The 27,699-nt window shown below is 46.1% G+C and overlaps 2 protein-coding genes across 4 annotated transcripts in view; one reads left to right on the top strand and one right to left on the bottom strand.

Moving 5' to 3' along the window:
* Positions 1–11,589, top strand: part of kiaa0895l — a 68,491-nt gene extending 56,902 nt beyond the window's left edge. For all 3 annotated transcript variants that reach the window (XM_067997668.1, XM_067997667.1, XM_067997669.1), the window contains 3 exons: positions 676–981; positions 4,706–4,803; positions 6,693–11,589. In XM_067997668.1, the coding sequence (XP_067853769.1) occupies positions 676–981; positions 4,706–4,803; positions 6,693–6,857 (569 nt within the window). In that variant the 3' untranslated portion in view covers positions 6,858–11,589. The remainder of the gene's footprint in view (positions 1–675; positions 982–4,705; positions 4,804–6,692) is intronic.
* A 4,862-nt stretch (positions 11,590–16,451) lies between these two features.
* The window catches only part of LOC137333254 (endonuclease/exonuclease/phosphatase family domain-containing protein 1-like), a 37,646-nt gene continuing 26,398 nt past the window's right edge, over positions 16,452–27,699 (bottom strand). The window contains exons 6-8 of the mRNA XM_067997415.1: positions 22,151–22,271; positions 20,599–20,793; positions 16,452–19,686 (exon numbers count right to left, since the gene is read on the bottom strand). Coding sequence (XP_067853516.1) covers positions 19,571–19,686; positions 20,599–20,793; positions 22,151–22,271 — 432 coding nt within the window. The 3' untranslated portion in view covers positions 16,452–19,570. The remainder of the gene's footprint in view (positions 19,687–20,598; positions 20,794–22,150; positions 22,272–27,699) is intronic.

Genomic DNA, 27,699 nt, shown 5'->3' on the forward strand with positions numbered 1-27,699 from the left:
ACAGTGCAAGGGCACCCACTGCTGCCCAGCACAGCTTATATAGCACAGACCGAGACTCAAACCTGGCACCGTCCTGATCTGAACGTCTTAGTTCCATGCTGTACTGAGCCGTCCTATGAAACGTATCTTTACAGGCTTTACAGTGTCAAAATCCGCAGTAGTTTACAAAGACAGTAACTCCCTGGCTATCAGATCACTCTGTAGGGGCCCTGCCTTCACGAATATTGAACAAACTTTAAGGGCGCCCTGTTGTCACGAGTGTTGAACAAACTTTTCTTTGTTTAAAGCACCATGATGTAAATTGTGTTAAACTATATCATCACTTTCGCGAACATGTAACTTTGCCCTGCTGACAATTTATAGTGAGGCGAAACGTGCATCTCCCTTTAAGTTGTCCTCTGACCCTGTGGGCAGTCCAAGGCCTCCTCTCGGTACCTGCCCGAGATGGAGAAGGCTCCAATCAGCAATAGGGTGTGCTGAGAATCTCGGGCCTACCACTCTGTACCACACAGGGCTCTGTGCCACCCCGGTATCTGTAAAGTTCTGCCAGTTTTGACTGAAATTGTGTCCACTATTGTGTTCCTGAGGATGATGTTGATGAGGGAGCTGTCCCTATGATGTGGTGACATTTTTATTCCCCCTTGGTTTTTTTTTGTTGCGTTACTTTAATATCAGGAACGCACTACATTCGAGGCGTCAACAACAGCCACCAGCCCTGGCACAGTGCGGCGGGCAGGAAACAGTACGGCCTGAAGCCAGCCAACCCGACCGAGGAAGGCCTCGCCAGCCTGAACAGCGTTCTGTACCGCAAGTATCCGTTCCTGTGGCGGGCAGCCCTGCTCTACTACACCGTCTTCCAGGCCAGTCGGATGCCCTTCTCCCAGCTCTTTGAAGACATTGCCACGTTTGTTAAGGACCCAAACACTCGATGGGAATACTGCGTGCGAGCCAAGAGAGGCCAGGCTGACACTTCTCAACCAGGTCACATACTCTAATGTATTTACAGCCAGTTTTTAAATGAAATGGTTATTATTTTTAACATTTTAAGGAACTTTTGCACTGTTGGAGTGAGGGACATTACTGCTGATGAATATTTCCCTATTTCAGACATTCCCATCCCAACCAATGTGTCTCTGCCCCAACCCCAGAAGAGTGCCCCTTAATGCAGCATTGCAGCATTTCCAGCCAAGTGTGACACACACAATGTTTACTGCCTTTCACATGCATACTGCTGACCCCCACCTCTAGTCTGCCTCCACCATTGATCTGAAGGCTGTCATGAATCTATTTGACTGTCTGTCTGATATTGAGGCCTGAATAAGTTGAAAACTTTTCCAGCTCAAGTGATCTAATACCTCAGCATCTAGTTTGACCCAAGCTGACCTTCACAGCCTGTTTCCAATCAATTGGTAAATCTGCATTCTTTCACCTCGGGAACATTGCACGTTTTTTGCCTCGATCTCTGCTGCTGCTAAAACCCAAATCCGTTCCCTCATCACATCGAGGCTCGATTTTGCTGTGCCCTTCAAACCAGCCTCTCCTCTTTCCCTTTACAATTACACCAAACCTCTGCTATCCATGCCCGTTCACACTCGACATCAGGCACTCCCATTACGTCTCTCCTTTCCAAGCTCTAATGGCTCCCTGGAGCCCAACATATTGATTTGAAAATCCTTGCCCTTGTCCCTGTTTGAGTGAAATCCTTCAAATCGCATGATCCACCAGCGCCCTCCATGGCTCCCATTCTGGGGAGCTGTGTGCTCCCTGCGACCCTTTGCTTTAATCAGTGGCTGAGATTTCAACCACTGTACCCTTGCCCTTCGGAACTCTCTTCAGTCACTGCATCTCGTCACTTCTCTCACTTCATTCAAAAGCCTCTTAAAGACTTTGATCATTCTTTCAACCCCTCCCTTAATCTCTTTGATCCCTGTTCCATTTCATGTCTTGCTCCTCACTGTTAAATGCCCTGAGATGTTTTAAGTATGGGCTCTACATAAATTGAAGTAGTTGCTGAATTAGGAGCAGTTCCGTTCTGTGGCCCTGGTTCATTTTCCTTTCCTCTCCCTCCTCCCATTCCAGAACACCCAAGGCCAATGATACGTACCGACTTACGAAATTGAGGGGCAGGAAAAGACCAGCTGGTACCATCAAGCCTGCCCCGCTCTATGATGACCGGAGTATCGTGACTAAACTCTTCACCCCTCCCTCCCTCCCTCCAACCCCCTTCCCCGATCCCCAGCTGTGTAATTTCCTGGGAGAGGCAAAAAAACAGAGAGCCCAGGGCCAATAAAGGAAAAAAATACTCCGGAAAATTCTTCTCCGACCCCCTCAGGCGATCGAATAACAGTTGTCCAGTTGCTATCAGCTACTTCAGCAAAGACTAGGATTTACTCTTGGGGACCTCCCTGGACTGTGTGACTCAGCACCACACTGTTTAGTGCATTTACCTACTGAAAGAACTTGCATTTATATAGCGCCTTTCACGACCTCAGGACGTCCCAAAACGCTTCACAGCCAATGAAGTACTTTTGAAAAGTAGTCACTGTTGTAATATGGGAAACAAGGCAGCCAATCTGTGCACAGCAAGCTCCCACAAACAGCAATGAGATAAATGACCAGAGAATTTGTTTTGATGGTATTGATTGAGGGATAAATATTGGCCAGGACACTGGAAGATCCCATTTGCCCTTCGAATATTGCCACTGAAGCTTTTAAGTCCACCTGAGTGGGCAGCCAGGACCTCGGTTTAACGTCTCATTTGAAAGACGGCATCTCCGGCAGTGCAGCACTCGCTCAATATTGCACTGGAGTGTCAGCCTAGATTAAGTGTTAAAATCTTTGGAATGGGGTTGGAACCCACAACCTTCTGCCTCAGAGGGGAGAGTGCTACCACTGAGCCAAGGCTGATATTTGTTCGGGGTGGGGGGAGGTGTAAAGACAGGGAAAAGGACAGTGTATTGCTGTTTTGTTTGATGTCAGTTTGGCTCAGTTGGTAGCCCTCTCACCTCTGGGTCAGAAGATTTGGGTTTGAGCCCCACTCCAGAATGTGAGTTGATAGCCTAGGCTGAAACTCCAGTGCCACACTGAGGTACTGTCAGAGGTGCTGTCCTTTGGATGAGACTTTATGCTGAGCCCTTGTGCAGGTGGACATGGCACTATTTGAGGAAGAGAAGGGAGTTCTCTGAGTCTGAGCCCATATTTCTCCCTTAACTAACAGCACCAAAAATCAGATTAACTGGTTCTTCATCTCATTACTGTTCTGGGGCATTGCTTAATGGTCACAGAGCTTGAAAAGTATTTCATTGCACTCAGTGTGATCCGAGAAGTTTCAGTGAAGCGAGAAAGTGTTAGATAAATGCAAATTGTTTCTTTGATTCCTGATGGGTTTCTATGGTAAACTGAGTGAGGACAGCAAAGTGTGACACCTACAGACAGATAATAAAAGTGTTTATGCCATTCTCACTGCAGGTTATGGAGCAAGTCGGCACTGGATTACAGGGAGGCTGTACCTCCAGAATTTTTTTCGCAATTAGGAACATAAAAAGACGAAGGTCCATCTTGTTGGCCTTCTACCATCCTGCTAGTTGCATGATACAATGATAATGGAGTTGTAAATTAATTATAGCAATTGATCTCTATCAATTAGTCTACAACAGACTCAGACACGAGATGAGGAAAACCTCAGTGGTGGAGAGCTTTGGGAAACATAGATCCAAAGTCATCGGCTCCTCCCAAGCACGCTATACATACCACATGTTATGTCTCACATTATTCATATACTGTATCCCAAAATGTTATTTTCTGAAAGAAATCTATCTAATTTGCATTTGAATGAATCAATATTAATTGCTTCCACCATCTGCCTAGAGAGTCCTTCATTGGAAGGGCAGCAAAGTCAATAATTCTTTAAGATGCTTCTGGTGTCAGCGGTTGTTGTTTGGGATGTGCTGGTCTTTGCCTCACTCATGCCCTGACTCCTTCTGGTGTCAGTTGTTCCTGTTTGAGACGTGCTCTGGGCTTTGCCTCACTCATGCCCTGACTCCTTCTGGTGTCAGTTGTTCCTGTTTGAGACGTGCTCTGGGCTTTGCCTCACTCATGCCCTGACTCCTTCTGGTGTCAGTTGTTCCTGTTTGAGACGTGCTCTGGGCTTTGCCTCACTCATGCCCTGACTCCTTCTGGTGTCAGTTGTTCCTGTTTGAGACATGCTCTGGGTTTTGCCTCACTCATGCCCTGACTCCTTCTGGTGTCAGTTGTTCCTGTTTGAGACATGCTCTGGGCTTTGCCTCACACATGCCCTGACTCCTTCTGGTGTCAGTTGTTCCTGTTTGAGATGTGCTCTGGGCTTTGCCTCACTCATGCCCTGACTCCTTCTGGTGTCAGTTGTTCCTGTTTGGGATGTGCTCTGGGCTTTGCCTCACTCATGCCCTGACTCCTTCTGGTGTCAGTTGTTCCTGTTTGGGACATGCTCTGGGCTTTGCCTCACACATGCCCTGACTCCTTCTGGTGTCAGTTGTTCCTGTTTGAGATGTGCTCTGGGCTTTGCCTCACTCATGCCCTGACTCCTTCTGGTGTCAGTTGTTCCTGTTTGAGATGTGCTCTGGGCTTTGCCTCACTCATGCCCTGACTCCTTCTGGTGTCAGTTGTTCCTGTTTGAGATGTGCTCTGGGCTTTGCCTCACTCATGCCCTGACTCCTTTTGTTTGCAGGCTGTTTCAGTAAGGACCAGGTGTATTTGGACGGTGTGCTGATGCTGCTTCGATATAGGAAGAGCATTGACTTCAAGATGCTAGCGGCGCTTGGAAAGGTAACTGCATCTACCCTGCTGGCACGCTTTTATCCGCTAAAAGAAGTATCTCGCCATGGTAACTCTAATGGTTCTAGATGGGGGGGGCGGTGATGTTGGGGGAGCACATATAAAAAAATAGAGGAATTGTGTTCTGTACAACAGCAACCAACAGTGGGGACCACTAGGATCACCAGAATCTGTCTGAGGTCCAAAAGTATTCTTTACATAATATTGCATCTAAATTTATTGGGCTGTTTTCCTCTTTAAATACCCTCCAATGTGGGGTGGCCCATTAACCTCTGTCATAAACACAAACCATCAGCACTGCCCCTTTCTTGGCTGGCTTCAATGAGGCACATGACAGGAGGTCTTCTGTAAGGACCTCTCCCCGTTCGATATTGCCTCCCTTCTGTACCAGGACCCCTGGTCTGCAGCCAGCCCTCCCTCGTACAATGCAGTTCAGATCAGGAAGTGAGGGGGAGTGGGTAAATCGATCGTGAGGCTTCTCATTCCACGGTGCTTCAGCCCACAGCGACTCCTCGCCGCTCATTTGATGAGTTCTGCAAACACAGGAACTGGGAGACGAGAAAAGACCAAGGTCCATTCAGCTCACCTTTCACTATATCATGATACAATGATAATGGAGTTGTTGACTAATCATGGCAATCGATCTCTATCAATTAGTCCACAATAGACCCAGTACATCACAGCACAGCACATCAGTGACGGCACTGTATAGCCTATGTGCAGTAAGCTGAAAGTCATCTAGTGGGAGCTTTGTACGTGACTGACCCATCCAAAGGCCAGACGATTAAAAACAAGTGTTCGGAGGTCTGCATTTGAATGTTGGGTTCTTGTGAGTGCCCCTTCGAGCCCCGGCACTGCCTGTTTTATGATTGACAGCCATTAGGCTGGCATGGTGCCTCATTTTTAGTCTAACTTTTCTCTTGAAGCATTCCGCCCTTGGCGATTGCCCAATATTCACTCTGGTTAACAACGTTGCACAGTGTGTAGGATCACTATGGAATGAAAACACTCCCCCCCACCACCCCCCCCCATCTCACACTGCACCTGTCGGGTGGAGCCAGATGATTCCCACAGGTTAGGAGGGATATCAGAGGGAGAGCTATCACTGGGATTCTATTGGGCCTCTCCTGGCGGATGAATGAAAGGCAGAACTTACAGGAACCAATCAGCTTATTTGCCACCTCGAGAACGAGGGGTGAGTGATCCAATGAGTAAAGTTCCCTCTACCCCACCCCACATATGAGAGCGAACTTCACTCATTGGATCACTCACCTCAGGAGACCAGCCCCTCCTGCACCAGTGTGATATCCATCCTATGGCCTCTCTGAATGAGCGATTGCCAATTAGTGCTAAATTAGGGGCACTTTTCTTATTAATTTAGTTGTATTCATTTTTACCTTGAGACACATATTCTAGACTCTGTCACACTTAATGGGCCGACTGGGTGGTACAGTAGTTAGACTTTACTAGCTTTTACATCTGGGAACCTGATTCAGATCTCGCCCAGATGAATGGCAGAATAGTCTTGTCTGATTGTTAACTATTTTCCTGTTGACACTTTTTGCTCCATCATTGGTGGCCGTGCCTTCAGCTGTCTAGGCCCTAAGCTCTGGAATTCCCTCCCTAAACCTCTCCACCTCTCCTCCTTTAAGATGCTCCTTAAAACCTACCTCTGCATCTAAGCTTTTGGTCACCTGTCCTAATATCTCCTAATGCAGTTTGGTGTCAAATTTTATCTGATAACACTCCTGTGAAGTGCCTTGGGATGTTTTACTATGTTAAAGGCACTGTATAAATGCCAGTTATTATCTTGCTATCTTTAGCTGTCTCTCTGGTGATTCAATAATATTATTTCCCCCCTCGTCCCCACCATGCTCCAGGTCTCATTTGAAGATGTGGAGCAGCTGAAGAAATGTGCCATTCTGGATAACGCACGCATCCCGCACTTCATGCGAGACCAGGCCCGCTACCTGGAGCAGCTGCACCACATCACTGCGGTCAATGGGCTGACGGACGAGGAGTTGCTGAGGCTGATCCCCGAGTAGACTGCGGCAGAAGTGGAGGTGTCTGGGGCGGAGGAGAGGGAGGGGGCCTCTCGATGTCTTTCCGTCCAGTTTCTTTTTAAAACGCACTATTTCACGACAGCACACACATACACACACAGACACACCACTAATCCAAAGGCACAGTGGCCTTAATTTTTTTGTGACGATGCATTTGAGCATCGACGGACGTTTGTATAAAAAAAAAATTGGGGAATTGTTTCTATTGAAGCTAAAGCCTGGAGCTTGAGCCTCGCACTCTGACCTCTCTCCCGTGTACCACACGGCTTTCTCACATTTCCTATTTAAACTTGTATTTATTGTTTGCAAAGATGCTGCTTTTTAAAAAATATTTTAACTTCTTGATGGAAAGGGGAGAAAAAAAGAAAAAATGAAAAGAAAACAAAAGACACATTTCCGTTGCCATTGTCGATGTGCATTATATCTGTGACCGTGACAGTTTAACACACTCAGGGCACCCCTGAGGCTGGGAAGATGCACGGTGCCAGTACAGACCCCGATTTCTGCTAGAGACGCTGCACCTTTAAATCGGTTCCGTATTTGTGTTTCGAAAACATTTGAGGCTCAAATGAAAGTTAAAAATAAAAACAGAAAATGCTGGAAAACACTCAACAGGTCAGGCAGCTTCATTGGAGAGAGAAAGAGGGTTAACATTTCAGGTCAATGACCTTTCATCAGAACTGGAAGATGTTACAGATGAACAGTTTTTAAGCAAAGACAGAGCCAGGGAAAAGGGGGGCAGGGAAAGAACGAAAGGGAGAGGTGTGAGAAAGGATGGAGGGCAGGAGTGATGAAATGACAAAAGGGATGATGGTGCAAGGCAAAAGGAGGCGGTAATCAGACAAGTAAAGAAACAAAAGATGGGTCTTCAACAGAATGGCAGAGGAGGAGGGAAGCATGGAAAATCTGGCCCGGGAATGTGGCAGAGAAAGGTGGATAGACCCCAGGGGTGCGGACCCTCCCCCACGCTGGCCGTGCACCGACGCGTGGGCATCCAACGAGTTAACTCGGGTTGCTGGAAATTTGGCACTTCCAAAAACCAGGATAGGGCAGAGTTAGGGTCATAGTCGGACTTCTGATCATTGTTGATGAAAATTAACTGAGGACGTGAGTAAACTTGTAACGAAGGTCTCCACATCATAACACACAGGATTTAAAAAAGTGACCCGCTGTTTTAAAGTTCAGACTTCTGACGTCCAGTTCCCATTTTAGACATTTCAGAACCTGAGGGTTGAGTCTAGAACTGGATGGGGGACAACTCCAAAAGTCAGGATGCTCATCAGCATTGTGATGAAACCTCCTGAGCTCTCTTTTACCAGATGTGATCATGGTAGAGGTTTAGGATGGGGACTATTATGGGTCTGTAAGAACGTTCATGCGAAGACTCCCGCCATTTGTTCCAGACCTCCTGGTTTTTCTCACTAAAATCCGGGGGGGGTGGGGATGGTGGTGTTTGCCTCACAGAGGCCCCCACCATGTGACAGGTTCGGTTTGGGGACCAGATCCACTCAGGGGCCTCTGACTGTGGAACTAGGGGGGTTGCATGGCCCTAACACGGACCCTGACCTCGCCGATGACGGGGAGGATCCACACAGACCAATTGCGTGTTAGGCCGAGAGCTCAACCTGCCCGGACTGACCAGTGACCGCCAGCGGGTTACATGGGACTGGATATGCTCAGGACCTCAGACTAATTGCAGGGGCCCTAATGCTGCCTCCTGCTCACAATGGATGTTGGATGTCATGCCAGCGCCTTGCGTTTGATTCTGACACCTCCTTAAGGGGGAGGGTAACGTGACTCCCCTCTAAAGACTGTGGTTCACAGAGGGTTGTCAACCCACCAAGATTAGTCCTGGAGTCTCTGGGAATTGAAGATTAATCTCCAGGACACTGCTGGGAGAAACCTGGAAGAAAAATCACAGGGGCATAAAAAGAATTGTGTGTTTTTCTTCATTTCGTTGAACACTTTCATTTATTAGGTTATAAAAATATTGGAGATTGGGGAAAAAAAAGGCTGTTTGCTTGAGTGTGGAGGTCATGTGATGTAACCTCCAGGAATTCATCTAACCAGAGTTGGCAACCCTGGATTCACAGCTGGCAACGAAAGCCCACACGCTCGTGAGGCATTTACGGAGGGCTGGATAGGAAGGAAGTGTTGATTACAGGGGGAGAGCAGATTTTTATGTCACAATAAAAGAATATTCTCGAAGTTTTGATGTCAACTGTAACCATGACATTGAAATGAACGGAAATTACTGAAAATTTTTAGATCAAGTGTGGGGTCCTGTATTGTGTAATGCTCAATAAAATTGATTCGACCCTGAGAGGCCCAATGATATATCACTTTATTCATGATATCATAACAAAAGACCAAATACAGCCCCAAAGGTCAAAGGTTGAATATTGATTGTACTTAAAAATATAATTAAATGTGCAGTTATTTTTAAAAAAACACAATTATAAATTTTTAATTAGAAAGTATACAAATTGTATTAAATACAGGAAAATTTTAGGATTGAGAACTCCAGTAAAATGGTACGCTGCCCTTTCACCTCAAGGGCCTGGGCTTGGATCCAGCCCACATTGGTGAGATAAAGGTTTCCTTTCTCTGAAATGAGTCTGGAGCAGCCCCCGCCAGTGAACGTGAGCCAGTGCGCTAAACTGCCCATAAATTGCCAGCCACTCTCAGAACGGACCACAAGGATGATCAGTGTGGCAAATATCACACTGCTGCAGTAGGGAGTGCTATTCTGGGGTTAGGGTTCAGGCTTGTAGCTGGGGGAGATGGAGATTTATTTGGCATCTAAGTCCTGTGACCTGAACCTCACCTGGGCATGCTTCAGGCCGATACCTTGATGAGCACAAAAGAAAAAAAACAGAAAATAAAATACAGATGCTTTTTATTTTTAATTCCCATTCGAAAAGAGTAAAATCAAAATCCTGGTCACTGCTGTGATTCTTCAGGTTTTGCCTTGCAAACATGGCAGCTGTCACCTATCCCCAACAGAACAGAGAAGGCGCAGAGTACAGTCAGTGATCTCGAATATTGTCCAAGATTCGTAACACAACGGAACTTCCTTTCAACTTCGACTCTCAGCGGCTGGGCTTCCTGTTATGATTTCAGTTCCCGGAGAGGAAAAATGTGTGAAATGCAAGGTTTCCAACATGTGTGATTCTCAAAGGGAATCCTGACGCAGCAGCCGAGCGGGAGGCTGGAGGTGGCAAGAGATGGTTCTACTTTGGTGCTACCTCAAGATTCCCAGGTGGCCGTAACAGATCCCATGGCATCATTTGAAGAAGAGCAGGGTTCGCCCTGTGTCCTGGCCAACATTAAGCCCTCAACGAGCTTCACTGAAAATAGATGATCTGGTCATTTATCTAATTGCTGTTTGTGGGACCTTGCTGTATGCAAATTGGCTGCCGCATTTCCTACATTACAAAGCGACTACACTTTAAAAAGACTTTATTGGCTATGAAGTGTTTTGCATGTCTCGAGGACATGAAAGACACTATATAAATGCAAGTTCTTTCTTTAAATTATTTCTCCTATTCTTCCATGTCCATTTGACCATTATTCTAGGTGCTTACTTAGTGCTTACCTCATACAAGAAACACAAGAAGTTAACAGTCATGTACAGCAAGCAATTAGGAAAGCAAATGGAATGTTGGCCTTTATTGCAAGGGGGTTGGAGTACAAGAGTAAGGAAGTCTTACTACAATTGTACAGGACTTTGGTGAGACCTCACCTGGAGTACTGTGTACAGTTTTGGTCTCCTTATCTAAGGAAGAATATACTTGCCTTAGAGGCGGTGCAGCGAAGGTTCACTCGATTAATTCCTGGGATGAGAGGGTTGTCCTGTGAGGTGAAGTTGAGTAGAATGGGCCTATACTCTCTGGAGTTTAGAAGAATGAGAGGTGATCCAATTAAAACATATAAGATTATAAAGGGGCTTGACAGGGTAAATGCTGAGAGGTTGTTTCCCATGGCTGGAGAGTCTAGAACTAGGGGGCATTGTCGCAGGATAAGGGGTCGGCCATTCAAGACTGAGATGAGGAGGAATTTCTTCGCTCAGAGGGTTATGAATCTTTGGAATTCTCTACCCCAGAGGGCTGTGGATACTGAGTCGTTGAGTATATTAAAGGCTGAGACAGACAGATTTCTGGACTCTAAGGGAATCAAGGCATATGGGGATCGGGCAGGAAAGTGGAGTTGAGGTCGAAGATCAGCCATGATCTGATTGAATGGTGGAGCAGGCTCGAGGGGCCATGTGGCCTACTCCTGCTCCTATTGCTTATGTTCTTACTGCATCATGAATCCCTTTGAGAACTGCGAGTGTTGGAAAGCTGAGTTTGAGGTAATCATGAATTGTTTTGGACTAACCGATGAGGATAAAGATACAAGTTTGGTAGAGGTGATGTTGAGAAAGCAGAAACAAGAGGAAGGTGAACCAATTATTCACACCTGATGAAATATTTGTTCCGAAGATAAATTACCGGTGAGTTATGATAGTTATTTTGACATATCAGAGTTGACAGTGCGTGAAAGGCTGTTAGATGATGCTTCCCACATTGGCTCACAAGAGGTAGAGTTCAGTGTAATGTTGCCACTACAGCACCTTGCTCCTTCCCAGATCCTGGGAAGCCCTGACACATATCATTTCTTACATGTTTCTCGGTGCTTGAAGTCACAAAAATTAAACATGAGTTCTGGAAAATGCTCTCTGTGTATCATTATTCAATTAAAACATTTAGTTACTCCTGTGATATTTATGCAATAATGATCTTTTTGAGTCTCTGTTTAAGAGTCTTCTCTTAATTATTTTGCCTTAGTTAGGTCAGAAGGTCATGGGTTCAAGCCCCACTTCACATAATCTCGGCTGACACTTCAGTGCAGTAGGCAGGCAGTGCTGCACTGCTGGAAGTGTCGTCTTTCGGATGAGGCATTAAAATGAGGCCCAATCTGTCCCCTCATGTGGATGTAAAAGATCGCATGGCACTATTGGATGAAAAGCAGGGGAGTTCTGAGAGGTCTTTAAAAAGATGAGAGGCTGAGATGAAGTCAATATAAGCAGGCTGTTTATCGACTTGGACTGTGAGTGGAGAACTAGAGATTTCTTCACCCAAAGAGTGGTGGAAATCTGGAATTCTCTCCCCCAACAAGCTGGTGAGACGAGTTCAATTGAAAATTTCAAAACTGAGATTCACAGATTTTTGATAGGTAAGTGTATCAAGGGTTACGACACCAAGGCAGGTTGATGGAGTTAAGATACAGATCAGCCATGATCTAATTGAATGGAGGAACAGGCTCGAGGGGCTGAATGGCTTATTCCTGTTCCTATGTTCCTATGACTGAACTTCAACACTGACTAGCCTCAAGGTTGACTAGAGATAAGATGAAACTTCTTTCTCCCTCCAAGAGTAGTGAATATGTGGGGCTGACTCCCAGCAGAAGAGGATGGGGCTCAATAGGGAGTTGGATAAATAGCTGGGTGGAATGGAGCTGTTGGTTATAGGAATGGGTATGGACAGGGATATGTGAAATACTCCATCAGAGACACAATATTGTGCTGCAGTGCTGTCCGTGGAGGATAGCAGTCCAAAGTTGGACATTGGAGATATGAAGATGATTAAATATTCTGGAACTTTGCTGTTTGCTCTATTTATATCAATTTTTCCCTTAGGATGGCAGTGTGAGGCACGCAGCCCATGGGCCGAGTCCAGCCCACGAGCCCTTTTAACACGGCCCTGCTTCCTTCTGCGTTTAGTATTGTCATTAAGAATTATGCACAAGGATGATTTGGCTGATTGGTTCAAACTTACTGGACCTGGAGGATGAGAAAAGGCTGCTCCCTTATTGGCCCATTTAGACCAATGAAGAAATGGCACTTTTGAGCCAATCAGGAAGTTTAAAAGGGCGGAAGCTATGGGCGGCCTTTGGATGGTCACGTTTAGGAGCAATGCAGAGGGTAGACTGGGCTGGGCTGGTGTAGAGCATCTAGAGACCAGCAAGAGCTGAAAAGGTAAGTGAGGCTCAATTTTTGTGAGAGGGAGGAGAGTTTGGGTTGTTCAGCGTAAGGAGACATTGGATTTTTAGCATGGGTGGGGCGGGCTGGATTTTTTTAGTCATGTGTGGCCCACTTAAGGTTGCCAACTCTGCATTCCTAGAGGTAACATCACATGACCTCCTGCCTCCAACCGCTCCACCCAGTCAAACAGTCTTTTTTGCCATCTGCAATATTTTTATAATTAATAAACAAAAATTTTCAAGGAAAATTTAAAAAAAAACACACCTTTTTTTTATACCACTGATTTTTCTCCTGGTTTGCTCGTAGCAGTGTCCAGGAGATTAATCCTCAATTCCTGGAGACTCCAGGACAATCCTGGAGGGGTTGTCAACCCTAGGCCCACTTAATGGTTGTGCCACGAAGATTTAGCCCCTTCGCCCAAGAGATTGGATAGTTACTACTTTGGGAGATTAAATAAGTGAGGTAGAGTCCCTGATAGGGTAGATTGCCTGTGGAAGGAGCTGGTTTAATTGGGCTTTATTTGTTCTAATAGAACAAAATTAGACATACAATGGGGAGCAGAGGTTTACGGGACTTAACCTCCTTTGAGTGCTGGTCTTATTTCTCTGTAAACCCCTGCAACTTGTTGGGGGGCCCTGGTCTTAAGATATACTAAGAAATCGGGGAGGGGAGAATTACATATTGCAGGCCAAATGTAAGGAATCTTACAACACCAGGTTATAGTCCAACAATTTTATTTTAAAATCACAAGCTTTCGGAGACTATCTCCTTCGTCAGGTGAGTAGTGAATGAGAGCTTCTCAAATCGCATATCTTATATTCGGCTGGGACACCATCACATCAATCAAAGGTGTCGTTTGTGTTCAGACAGGTTAGCCACGGAAAACAGTAGGTCCCAGTATGCTGAATACACATTGTGTCAAATTAAACAGACAGAGAGAAAGAGACCCGAAAGGCAGAGAGAGAGAGAATTTTCAGTTGTATTAAAAACAGATAACTTTTTTTTCCCTTGCTGGTGGGGTTACGTGTAGCGTGACATGAACCCAAGATCCCGGTTGAGGCCGTCCTCATGGGTGCGGAACTTGGCTATCAATTTCTGCTCGATGATTTTGCGTTGTCGTGTGTCTCGAAGGCCGCCTTGGAGAACGCTTGTACACTGTCTGTGTAACTTGACACAATGTGTATTCAGCATACTGGGACCTACTGTTTTCCGTGGCTAACCTGTCTGAACACCAACGACACCTTTGATTGGTGTGATGGTGTCCCAGCCTAATATAAGATATGCGATTTGAGAAGCTCTCATTCACTACTCACCTGACGAAGGAGATAGTCTCCAAAAGCTTGTGATTTTAAAATAAAATTGTTGGACTATAACCTGGTGTTGTAAGATTCCTTACATTTGTCCACCCCAGTCCATCACCGGCATCTCCACATCATATTGCAGGCTAGTAAGAGAGAGCTCAGCAACTCACTTGCACAAGAGAATTACACACAATAAACCCAGTGAGAGTAAGTACAAAGAATGACCAGTACATGCAACGGTTTAAAAATTCCTGACCCTTGTGGTGATTTTAATTCCAGCAGTCAGTAACAGTGAGACAAACTGTCACACAAGAAACACGATTCCAAAAAAAAGTGCACATCTTCGAATAACTTAAAAATATACTAGATACAAACAAGGTACACTATATTAGTATTTGGATAGACTTTTAAAATCTGTGGTATATTGGAATGCTCATTGTACAGTTTTGAAAGACTCTTGTGGAAAAGTTGAACTGTTTTCTGTTTTGCAACGACAAGTGACCATCTTGAGACTTTTATTTTTCTTTTCTCACCCCGTTTTCTCCCCCCCTCTCTCCCTCCCCTAAAGACGTTGAGTTCCTGCTAGGCACAGTTCGATGGGTGGCAGTCGGCCTTTGTTATCTCAGCCCAGTGGGCATTCTTCATTATTCAACTGAAGGGGGGTGGAAATCACAGTTGAGCCTTCAGCCGATGTCCGCACGTGTACTTCCAGCAGCAGTCGCGGGTTTGCGATCAACAGTAGGAACCCTGACCAATTCCCACCCCCCGCCCCTTCCTCTTCCTCTAGCCAAATAAGGCCAACATTTTAAGCAGCCAGTCAACCTCTTTGAGGGTGCGGTGACATTGCTGCACCCGTGTCAAAAATATTAAGTGTTGAGACTAAACCCCGATGGCTCAGTCCGCGAATGCACTGCTCATGTAAACCAGGAAGGTCCCATGGTTTATCTCCAGGCTGTGTTGAATTAGCTGATCTCAGTCAAGGCAGCAGTTGGACTCTACAGTTAGTCACAGTAACCTTGCGTTATTAGCCAGAGTTCCCGATCCTAATCACTTTACAGCAACCTCTACTGGGAAACACAGATGCGAGGATGTCAAGTGAGGCTTTGATGCCACCAACCACCCCGCCATGGTAAAATAGCCTGCCAACACTCATATTCAAGCTGGTGGAAATGACCACTTGAGTGAGGTACCAGAGGGTTGCCTGTGCCTGTGGTACTGTACCCCAGCATGAATCAGTGCTTTCAGGGGAGAAGGGGAAAAAAAATCCCGAGAAAAATAAATGTTCTATTTATACCAAGAATCTGAAGCATTAAAGGTGCATGGTCTTCAAGAAAAAGTGCCTGGCTAATCATTTTTTTGGGCAGGGGGAGGAAGCAAAGCCAAAAGATTGAGTCATGCATGAGTGATAAGTTGAAGATCTTCAATCCAATTCAAGTAATCGCATTGCACGTTCGTAAATTTTTTAAAAATTGCGTTTGCCAAATACTTTTTGATGAAAGCTGTGCCCCTTTAAGACATGTCCTCTGTGAAACCTGTGTCTTCAGATTTGTACAGAGCATCTCGTGAGACGGATGAGGCACGAATTCTGAGTACTCATACGTTCAAACTGTAAACTGGATCTGCCCAAGTCAGCATGATTCATCAGGAGTCAAGCCTGAGGCCTTCATGTTTAACGCAGCATAGTCTGATGTGGTGACAGTGGGAGTTGGATTAAATGTCAATCATATTAGTTGCACAGGGGCCAGAGGAGACTACATTACGGAGGAAATAAAATGAGGGAACAAGAAACATTTCTTCACCATCCTCAGTGATATCACAGTGTTCAGATCAGGACAACAGGGGATGTGAGCTTTGGGTGTTTTTTCCCATAGTGCTGGAAGGGAACACAGCCCTAGCCCCTCAATACTACAAACTATCGCTGATCGCAACAATCTCCTCATGGGGGGTGTTATGCTGTGACCAGTCTATTGTCAACTAGCCACAGGCAAGATTCTCAGAAAACTGGTTGTTGAAAGTGATATTTGAAGGTATTGTCCAAAAAACAAACTTCTCTTTCCAGGTTGTTGGTAGTCATGGCAACGATAACTGATTTCCCCATTTGAGCTGTCAACCAGGATTTGCACCAGGTCAACTCGTTTACCCCTGAAGTTGTCAATGTGACAGAGTTTTGGGTCTCCCCCGCCCCCACCCTTCCCCCCTCCCCACCCAACTCAATTGTGTCAAAACTGCCACCAGTGGTTTAAGAAGGCGGCCCACCACCCCGTTCTCAGGGCAACTAGAGATGGTCAATAAATGCTGGCCTTGCCAGCGACCCCCACATTCCGCAAATTAACTAAAAAAAACAAAAAAATTCAGGGCCGTAAACTGTAATATTCGTCTTCAGAGAAAGACATATTTCCCTGGGGAAAGACCAGTAACTGTCCAATTTCAATCAGGAAGAAGACATAGAAGATTTTTTTAGTGTTTTCTAAGAAGATTTGAATGTTGAAAGGAGAAAAGACTTTTTCAACTTATGAAACTCCTTTTATACGCTGTAGAATCATAGAATTTTACACTACAGAAGGAGGCCATTCAACCTGTTGTGCCTGAGCTGGGTCTTTGAAAGAGCTATCCAATTCAGTCTCTCACTCCAGCATTTTCCCCAAAACCCTGCATCTTAGTCCTCTTCAAGTACGTGTCCAATTGCCTTTTGATAGTTCCTGAGGAATCTGATTCCACCACCCTTTCAGGTAGTTGCATTCCAGAACTTAGCCATCTGAGTGAAAAAATTCTCCCAATTTCCCCTCTAGTTTTTTAGCCAATTATTTTAAATCTGTGACCTTTGGTTACCGACCCACTTGCCGGAGGAAATATTTTCTCTCTACTTGGTCTATCAAAACCACCCCCGCCCCACCACCCCATAATTTTGAATACCTCTATTAGGTCACCCTTTAAACGTCTCTGCTCTAAGGAGAACAATCCCAGCTTCTCCAATCTCTCCACATAACTGAAGTCCCCCATCCCTGGTATCCTGGTATCCTGGTAAACCTCCTCTGTACCCTCTCCAAGGCCTTGACATCCTTCCCAAAGTGTGATGCTCAGAATTATACATAATACTCCAGCTGAGGCCCAACTAGTGACTTGTAAAGGTTTAGCATGACTTCCTTGCTTTTGTATTTAATGCCCCTATTTAAAAGCCAAGTATCCCATATGCTTTCTTAACCACCTTATCAACTTGCCCTGCCACCTTCAAAGATTTGAGAATATGTACCCTCAGGTCCCACTGCTCTTGCAGCCCCCTCAAAATTGTACCATTTAGATTATACTGCCTCTCCATGTTGTTCCTCTCAAAGTACATCACTTCACATTTATCCGCATTAAATTGCATCTGCCATGTGTCTGCCCATTTCACCAGTCTGTCTATGACCTGAAGTCTGCTACTATCCTGCTCACTATTTACTACATTGCCAAGTTTTGTATCATCCGCAAACTTCAAAATTGCCTTCTTCTCTTCAATCAGAAAAATATCCGTTCATCACTACTCTCTGCCTCCTATCCCTTAGCCAATTATGTACCCAAGTTACCACTGTTCTTTTAATACCATGTGCTTCTATTTTCCGAATAAGTCTGTTATGTGGTACTTCATCAAATGCTTTTTGAAAGTCCATATATACAAGATCTACTGCACTACCTTCATTATCCCACTCTGATACTTCTTCAAAGAACTCAATCAGGTTAGTCAGACATGATTTGCATTTCACAAATCCATGCTGGCTGTCCCTGATTAATCCTTGCTTCACCAAGTGAGAATTAATTTTGTCCTTGACAATGAGCTCCAGTAGTTTTCCCACCACTGACTGGCTTGTCGTTAGCAGGTTTACCTCTCTCCCCTTTTTTGAACAGGGGTGTAACATTTGCAATCCTCCAGGACACATTCTAAAAAGGAGAAAGCTAATGTCTTGGGACATTATCCAGTCCTGTGATGATGTATGACAATAAAACCTCATTTTATATTTTATGCCAAATGCTTGAAGCTTCTGTTAATGTGTAAATAAATACAGTAGCGATTTTAGCCTGTATAAAGTTTGCTATTTCCACTTTCGGACTGTTAAAAGACAGTAGTGGGAATCCTACGTAAATTTCAATATTCAATTTACCGCAGTTAAGTTAGTTTTAGCCTCTGCATGGGTGCAGCTTATAAGAAAGGCACTTGCTGTTAATTAGGGGCAAAGTCTGCTCATGGGAAGGTACACAACAGTTAGAACAAAGAGCATTTTAAAAGCCTGAACTGCAACTAACTCGTGTTTCTGATCACAATCCAGGGGTGTGGATGTTGGCTCTGATGCCTTCATGGTTGAATAACTTATTGACACTCCCTTTCTAGGTTCACAATGACTACTTGGCTGAGGTGTGAGATACCTACTAACACCTCTGGAACTGTACCCCAGCACGAGCCACTCCTCAACGGTGGAGAGAGAAAACTGTGAATCAGCTGGGAGAAATGCAGAATTTTATCCAACATTTCTCTTGGGCAAGTGCTGCTAATGGCTGAGGCCAAAATGGCTTGAAATAGTCATTAATGCCCACTAACTGAAGAATATTGAAAATCTCCAAATTCTGCTTTGCACCAATTTCTAAGTAATGAAGGTAGAAGTAAAATATGCAGGCCCTGAAATTCAACGGGGATTTCCCCACCGGAGCCATGGCTGGAGATCGGGAGAACCCTCGTGGAATTTTAGGGCCATGACATTTTGTTTCTGTCTTTCTTTGACAAAGAACTGTTGAAAATAGGAATGGCCAACAAGACCAGATTAACCTGGAAGGTGCAGGTTGTGGATTGCTGAGCTGAATCTGAGAGTTTGTATTGACATCCATTAGGATTGGTAAGGTCCCCGTATGTTATGGTAAACTCCAAGATAAGACGAACCATCGTTTAGTTCCACTGGGCAGCAATGCAGAACTAAAATGGCCAGGAGCCTAAAGGCAATAAAGTAGAATCCAAGTCTGATCCAACTCGAGGCTCCATGATGTGTTCTAGTCACCCTCGAACTACATTTTAACCAGATCATCCCACATGCTTCAGATTCAATATCTTTCATGTCCAGGGGGAGATGTGAGGGTCCTGGGTTACAAATGACTCCAATTTTTTTCCAGAGTTTTGCAGTAATTCAAAGTTATCTCCTGGTAAGTGAATTAGAAGAGTCACTTGGCATAACCAGATTAAATTAGTTAATGAAGGGCCCTGCACCATTGTGGAATTATTTCATTGGATTGGAAAACATATAGACTAAACATCAAATAGCTTTGGGCAGTCATGGTGGCCCATTTTCTCTCAGTCATTCTTAAAGCAGATTTGTTATTCAGTGCAGAACAATCTTTCCAGGTTGTCACTAATCAACAAAGAACTCAATCCAAACTGGGCAGTGCTGAGATACGATTCCTCCCCATTTCCAACCATCTGGTATCCAGGGGCTGCTGAGACCCTCTCGAATCACTCCCCATCGCCCTGTGAAGAGCAGAAGCAAAGAAGTGAGATGTCCTCAACAGGTTGAGAAGATTGAGGAATGACACAGCTGCCACAACCGCCTACATTCAAGGACAGTACCAAGAAGTCTAAGGTCAAGTTCATGACAATAAGAAGTAATTTAATTCAAATAACCTCTGTGAATCAAAGGTTTCATGGCTTAACAACCCTCAATGCCTTGGTGCACTGAAGCATGCAGAGCAAGAAGGTCATAGGCTCAACCTTTAGGTCTCAAAACGAGTAACAGTTGCTGTTTTCATATCTTCACATTCTTCCCTTGGAGAAGAGTGTGAAGTAGCAGAAGAATTCACAGGCTGATTAACAGGACATGATGTGACTGCTCCTTCCATGGCCATCTTTACCATCTTTATACCAGCTGGTAGGGTGGTTAGTTCTAGACAGCGGGAGGGTTTTATGGCCTTCCACTACCCATACAATGAGGGGGGCCAACCACACTCCCTGGACATGAGTATCCCACTGGATGTCAACCCAGAATTCAGAGCTGGAGCTCCAGTCTCTGCTCACCAGGACTGGAGTGGGATTCTAACCCTGCAACTGCTGACTCAGAGGCCGGAATGTGACCACTGAGCCAAAGGCTCGCTCCGCAGCCACAGTGAGGACACACAATTGTTTTTTATGACTCTAGGCTGGGTGGGGGGAGTGGGGGGGGGGGAGAATTGATTGGAATTCTTGCACCTAATCACCAAAAATTGGAAGGGAGCATATATGTTCAGTGACACAATGACATAATCATCTCACTGATTGAGGTACCTTGAGGCATGCTCTTCACTGTCCATAGAATATCTCAGCAGACACGGATCCATTAAGAGGAAGCCTTTTGGTGGAAAATGTTATTTTCTTCTAATGAAGAAGGGGCAGTGAAATGATTCCTACCTGTGTAAGCAACCCGGGCCTGCTGGTTCCACCAGATGTTGTCCTGAGAGACTTCACCATTCTCGTTCCTGCTGCTGATGTTGGTGAATGTGTTGCTGGGAACACAGTGCTGGAAGTGGTTTTCTCTCAGTATATTGAACTCAATGGCGTCAGGCTGCAAACCAAAGTGCCCCAAAATGATGAGCTGCTTCTGGTCTGAAAGACAGGAGGAGAGAATATCGTTCAGCTCAGCAGTGTAATCCGATCGGGAGATTCTGTCACAGCTTCATTTTATAAATGTTCGATTTGAGTCTTCGAAACTCATAGAATCATAGATACAGAAGGAGGCCATTCGGCCCATTGTTCCTGTGCCGACTCTCCTGCTCTTTCCCTGTAGCCCTGCAAATTTTTCCTTTTGAAGTATTTATCCAATTCTCTTTTGGAAGTTACTATTGAATCTGCTTCCATCATCCTTTCATGCAGTGAATTCCAGATCATAATAACTTACTAGTAAAAAGAAACTCTCCTCATCTCCCCCTGGTTCCTTTGACATTTTTTTTTGGTAAGGTGTGCGACCTTGGCCTACTCATGCTCGACAGCAGTGGAATCAAGTTTGGTGTCCATGATTCAGTGCAATGGCGAGAGTCGGTTGTTTCTGAAACGGGTGGCTAATCCGCAACCAGTCGTTCTCCACCCCCACTGAAAGTTAAAATCCCCCCCTCCTCCCGAGCGTTGATGGGATAATTGACATCCACTACCCAGCAGAGATCACTTCATAACGGTCGAGAGGGGGAACCTTGGCTGATGTTTCTGCTCACCATCTGCCCTAGCCTCCTGAGGCCAGATCAGAGCAGGTGAGGGGCAGGATGTCTATGGCTTGAGGAGAAGTAAATACGAGTTTTAATTTGTTTGAGTGAGGGTTTTAGAACTTTCACTGGCAGATAACAGTGTTGCAGTGCGGACATTGTCTACAATCTCCTTGTCCACAAGGCCCTCCTCTGCCCCTCACCATCCAAACTTCGCAACCTCTTCCAACCTCTGTGCAATCCAATCCTCTGGCCTCCTGTGCATCTCCCTCTCCCTCCACTGATCAACAATCTGGCAGATTCTTCACATCTCATATGTATTCTCAAGAGCTCCCTCCCTCAACCCCTCCACCTCTCCACTACTGTGTGTATGTGTGTGTGTCTCTCTCTCTCTTTCACTCTTTTTCTCTCCGTCTTTTTCACTCTTTCCTTCTCTCTGCCTTTAAAATCTTCTCAACACCCATCTCTTCTGCAACCTCTCTTAACTCTCCCACTAAGGCTCAGCCCAGTGTCTGCTCCTTTCTTCCACTATAACACACCCCAGCACGTTTTTCTATGATAAGGGAGCTTTATATGTGCAAGTGGTTGTTGCATCACCAGTGTCTTCCACTGCACTCCTCCATTATCTGACCTGCTCCATTGACCACACTTGTCACGATGACACTATTTCCAAGTGACGTGGTGCGTTAGGCGTGACTTTTTTTTTCTGGCGTGTCCTGTATTTTGATGAAAGAAATACCCATTTTAACAGAACATAACGCAAATACCTGCGAGGTGTGGCCGGAGCACATCAATTTCCATGGGCTTGTGTGGGACACCTGACACGACTCCAGGATCCTGCTTTGCCTTGAGATGGACGTTGATGAGGTTGAGTGGCAGCGCTCCCATCTGCACAAGTCCGACACGGAAAGTTCCTGTTAATCTTTGAGAACCGCAGCCTTGACAAACACACAATGCAGCTTTATCCAAAAGATAAAAGCAAAAGCCCCGAAATTCCATGGGCAGCGATCTCGGTGGCTATGCTGGAATTGTGCTCACGGCTGCCCAGCCTAGCCGGAGTTTGCAGGGCAAGTGGGAAAGCACCTCCTTTGCATGGGGTAGGTGGGCACAAGCACCACTTTGGGAGCATCTTTGGGCACCCGCCTGCCCCATGCCAGCTGAAATTCGGTTGCCAGACTGTCCGTGGTGGTGAGGTGGGGTGGGGCGATGCATTGCCCGGGCCTCCCCCGACCCTGGCAATGCCCCAATCAGCCCCTGAGCAAGGGGGCTGATCCAGCAAAATATTTTCTACCTCTTTGGGGATCCAGACCGCTTGTCAAGACTTGGAGCTCACCAGTGGGGCCCACATGTGCCCTTCTGGAGGCCAGTATGCCTCATCTTTCTTGGCATAGCGATTAAGGCCCAGGAGTGGGAATTCAGGCTTAGAGAGTCCCCGCCCTGGCCTTATATGGAGCAGACGGAGGCTGCTCCTGTGACAAGGTCACCAGAAATTGGCAGAGTACCGGCGTAACCAGGTTAAACCATTCTGAGGGGGTTCCCTGAAGTTACAGTGGGAAAGCGGCAGAACCCCCAACAAATTTGAGGGCCACACGGTTTGCCTCCTGTTGTCGGCCAGATCCATTCTGTGCGAGGCTGGAGGAGGGGTACATGTGCTTTCTTGAAATTTGATATAAAGGACACTACATGACATTCAACATTGCGTTTGTAGATAGCAGGGAGTGATTACAAGGCAGTAATCTTACTCATAGATTGAAATGAGCAAAGTACAAGCAGTTTATATTGTCTGAACCCTCAGATTAGATTATGACCATCTAGCCCTCCTCGCCGCCCCCAGCCCTCCCTAAGATCCTTCCATGAGATGTACCTTCTATTCCCTTGGTCTCTTTCCCACCTAATCCCTCATCACTGTTACCCTTCCTGCCCCCATGATATTGTTAATAGCTCCCTTTGGTCAGGCACCACCTCTTTCTCTTTAAAAGCCCAGTCTTGATCTATCCATCCTCTCCTACTACTGTCCCATCTCTAATCTTCCTTTTTTCTTGAAGGTCCTTGAACATGTCATTGCTTCCCGGTTATCTGTTCGCCTCTTCCAAAATCTCTCTGTTCCAATCCCTTCAACACAGCTACTAAACCTGGCCAAAGTCACAATGATCACAGTGTAACTGTGATCGGGATGCATTATCCCTCGTTGTCTTCCTTGACATCTAGATATTCACCTTGACCTTGCCATCTTCCTCTATCAGGGAGCACTTTTTCACACACAGGGTAATGGAAATGTGGAATTCTCTTCCCCCCAAAAGACATTGGATTCTGTGTAAATTGAAATTTTCAAGACTGAGATTGATAGATTTTTTTGGGGAAGGGTATCAAGGGATATGAAGCAGTCATTTGGAGAAAATGGAGTTGAGGTATAGATCAGCCATGATCTAATTGAATAGCGGAACAGGCAAGAAGAACTTAATGGCCTAAACCTGTTCCTATCTTTCTATGGCTATAGGGGAAAGAGCAGGGCAGTGAGATCAGCTCTTGTGAAAAGACACAACGGACTAATAGGTTCATTCCGTGATACAAGATTCCTTGATACATACAAGATTCTGAGGGGACTCGATAGGGTGGATGCTGAGAGGATGTTACCCCTCATGGGGGAATCTAAAACTAGGGGGCATGGTCTCAGAATAAGGGGTCGCCCGTTTAAGATGGAAATGAGGAGGAATTTCTTCTCCCAAAGGGTTGTGAATCTTTGGAATTCTTTACCCCAAAAAGCTGTGGAGGCTGAGTCATTGAATACATTTAAGGCTGAGTTAGACAAATTTTTGATCAGCAAGGGAGTCAAAGGATATGGGGAAAGGGAGGGAAAGTGGAGTTGAGGTAAAAATCAGATCAGCCACGATCTCATTAAATGGCGGAGCAGGCTCGAGGGGCCGAATGGCCGACTCCTGCTCCTATCTCTTATGGTCTATTCCGTGCTGTAAGCTTCTATAGTTCTATACGTGCTGTATAAAAATGGCTGCTGTATCCGCCATCATAACAATTGCCACTGCACTTCATAACAATTAATTGTGTGTGAAGTGCTTTCAGATGTTTCTGAGAGACAAAATAAGGGACTATACAAATTGAAGTCTTTCATTTTTCTCCTACTCGGTTAATTTTTTTTTATTCGTTCGTGGGATGTGGGCGTCGCTGGCGAGGCCGGCATTTATTGCCCATCCCTAATTGCCCCTTGAGAAGGTATTGGTGAGCTGCCTTCTTGAACCGCTGCAGTCCGTGTGGTGAAGGTTCTCCCACAGTGCTGTTAGGAAGGGAGTTCCAGGATTTTGACCCAGCGACGATAAAGGAACGGCGATATATTTCCAAGTCGGGTTGGTGTGTGACTTGGAGGGGAACGTGCAGGTGGTGTTGTTCCCATGTGCCTGCTGCCCTTGTCCTTCTAGGTGTTAGAGGTTGCGGGTTTGGGAGGTGCTGTCGAAGAAGCCTTGGCGAGTTGCTGCAGTGCATCCTGTGGATGGTGCACACTGCAGCCACAGTGCGCCGGTGGTGAAGGGAGTGAATGTTTAGGGTGGTGGAAGGGGTGTCAATCAAGCGGGCTGCTTTGTCCTGGATGGTGTCGAGCTTCTTGAGTGTTGTTGGAGCTGCACTCATCCAGGAAAGTGGAGAGTATTCCATCACACTCCTGACTTGTGCCTTTTTGATGGTGGAAAGGCTTTGGGGAGTCAGGAGGGGAGTCACTCGCCGCAGAATACCCAGTATTTATATGGCTGATCCAGTTAAGTTTCTGGTCAGTGGTGACCCCCAGGATGTTGATGGTGGGGGATTCGGCGATGGTAATACCGTTGAATGTCAAGGGGAGATGATTAGACTCTCTCTTGTTGGAGATGGTCATTGCCTGGCACTTGTCTGGCACGTAAGTTACTTGCCACTTATCAGCCCAAGCCTGGATGTTGTCCAGGTCTTGCTGCATGCGGACACGGACTGCTTCATTATTTGAGGGGTTGCGAATGTGCAAACATCAGCGAACATCCCCATTTCTGACCTTATGATGGAGGGAAGGTCATTGATGAAGCAGCTGAAGATGGTTGGGCCTAGGACACTGCCCTGAGGAACTCCTGCAGCAATGTCCTGGAGCTGAGATGATTGGCCTCCAAAAACCACTACCATCTTCCTTTGTGGTAGGTATTACTCCAACCACTGGAGAGTTTTCCCCCTGATTCCCATTGACTTCAATTTTACTAGGGCTCCTTGGTGCCACACTTGGTTAAATGCTGCCTTGATGACAAGGGCAGTCACCCGCACCTCACCTCTGGAATTCAGCTCTTTTGTCCATGTTTGGACCAAGGCTGTAATGAGGTCTGGAGCCGAGTGGTCCTGGCAGAGCCCAAACTGAGCATCGGTGAGCAGGTTATTGGTGAGTAAGTGCCGCTTCATAGCACTGTCGACGACACCTTCCATCACTTTGCTGATGATTGAGAGTAGGCTGATGGGGCGGTAATTGGCCGGATTGAATTTGTCCTGCTTTTTGTGGACAGGACATACCTGGACAATTTTCCACATTGTCGGGTAGATGCCAGTGTTGTAGCTGTACTGGAATAGTTTGGCTAGTTCTGGAGCAGAAGTCTTCAGCACTACAGCTGGGATGCTGTCGGGGCCCATAGCCTTTGCTGTATCCAGTGCACTCAACCGTTTCTTGATATCACGTGGAGTGAATCGAATTGGCTGAAGACTGGCTTCAGTGATGGTGGGGATATCGGGAGGAGGCCGAGATGGAGCATCCACTCGGCACTTCTGGCTGAAGATGGTTGCAAACGCTTCAGCCTTGTCTTTTGCACTCACGTGCTGGATTCTGCCGTTATTGAGGATGGGGATGTTTACAGAGCCTCCTCCTCCCGTTAGTTGCTAAATTGTCCACCACCATTCTCGACTGGATCTGGCAGGACTGCAGAGCTTTGATCTGATCCGTTGGTTGTGGAATCACTTAGCTCTGTCTATAGCATGTTGCTTCCGCTGTTCAGCATGCATGTAGTCCTGAGCTGTAGCTTCACCAGGTTGGCACCTCATTTTTAGGTACGCCTGGTGCTGCTCCTGGCATGCTCTTCTACATTCCTCATTGAACCAGGGTTGATCCTCTGGCTTGTTGGTAATGGTAGAGTGAGGAATATGCCGGGCCATGAGGTTACAGATTGTGCTGGAATACAATTCTGCTTCTGCTGATGTCCCACAGCGCCTCATGGCTGCCCAGTTTTGAGCTGCTTGATCTGTTCTGAACCTATCCCATTTAACACTGTGATAGTGCCACACAACACATTGGATGGTGTCCTCAGTGCGAAGACGGAACTTCGTCTCCATAAGGACTGTGTGGTGGGCACTCCAACCAATACTGTCATGGACAGATGTATCTGCGACAGGTAGATTGGTGAGGATGAGGTCAAGTAGGTTTTTCCCTCATGTTGGTTCGCTCACCACCTGCTTCAGGGGCAGTCTGGCAGGTATGTTCTTCAGGACTTGGCCAGTAGTGGAGCTACCGAGCCACTCTTGGTGATGGACATTGAAGTCCCCCACCCAGAGTACATTCTGTGCCCTTGCTACCCTCAGTGCTTCCTCCAAGTAGTGCTCAACATGGAGGAGGACTGAAGGTGGTAATCAGCAGGAGGTTTCCTTGCCCATGTTTGACCTGATGCCATGAAATTTCATGGGGTCCGGAGTCAATGTTGAGGACTCCCAAGGCCACTCCCTCCTGACTGTATATCACTGTACCGCCACCTCTGGTGGGTCTGTCCTGCTGGTCGAACAGGATATACCCAGGGATCGTGATGGAAGAGTCTGGGATGTTAGCATGGCTATGTTACGCTGTTGCTTGGTTAGTCTGTGGGACAGCTCTTCCAATTTTGGCACAAGTCCCCAGATGTTCATGAGGAGGACTTTGCAGGGTCGACTGGGCTTGGTTTTCCGTTGTCATGTCCGATACATAAGAACATAAGAAATAGGAGCAGGAGTAGGCCAATCGGCCCCTCGAGCCTGCTCTGCCATTCAATAAGATCATGGCTGATCTGATCCTAACCTCAAATCTAAATTCATGTCCAATTTCCTGCCCGCTCCCCGTAACCCCTAATTCCCTTTACTTCTAGGGAGTGGTCCATCCAGTTGTATTCTTATTATGACTTTTTTAAGCAAGATTTTACAACTGAGTGGCTTGCTCGGCCATTTCAGAGGGCAATTAAGAATCAACCACATCGCTGTGGGTCTGGAATCATATATAGGCCAGACCGGGTAAGGGCAACAGGTTTCCTTCCCTAAAGGGCATTAGTGAACCAGATGGGTTTTT

Source organism: Heptranchias perlo, chromosome 16 (genome assembly GCF_035084215.1).
Source record: "Heptranchias perlo isolate sHepPer1 chromosome 16, sHepPer1.hap1, whole genome shotgun sequence".
NCBI classification, from domain to species: domain Eukaryota; kingdom Metazoa; phylum Chordata; class Chondrichthyes; order Hexanchiformes; family Hexanchidae; genus Heptranchias; species Heptranchias perlo.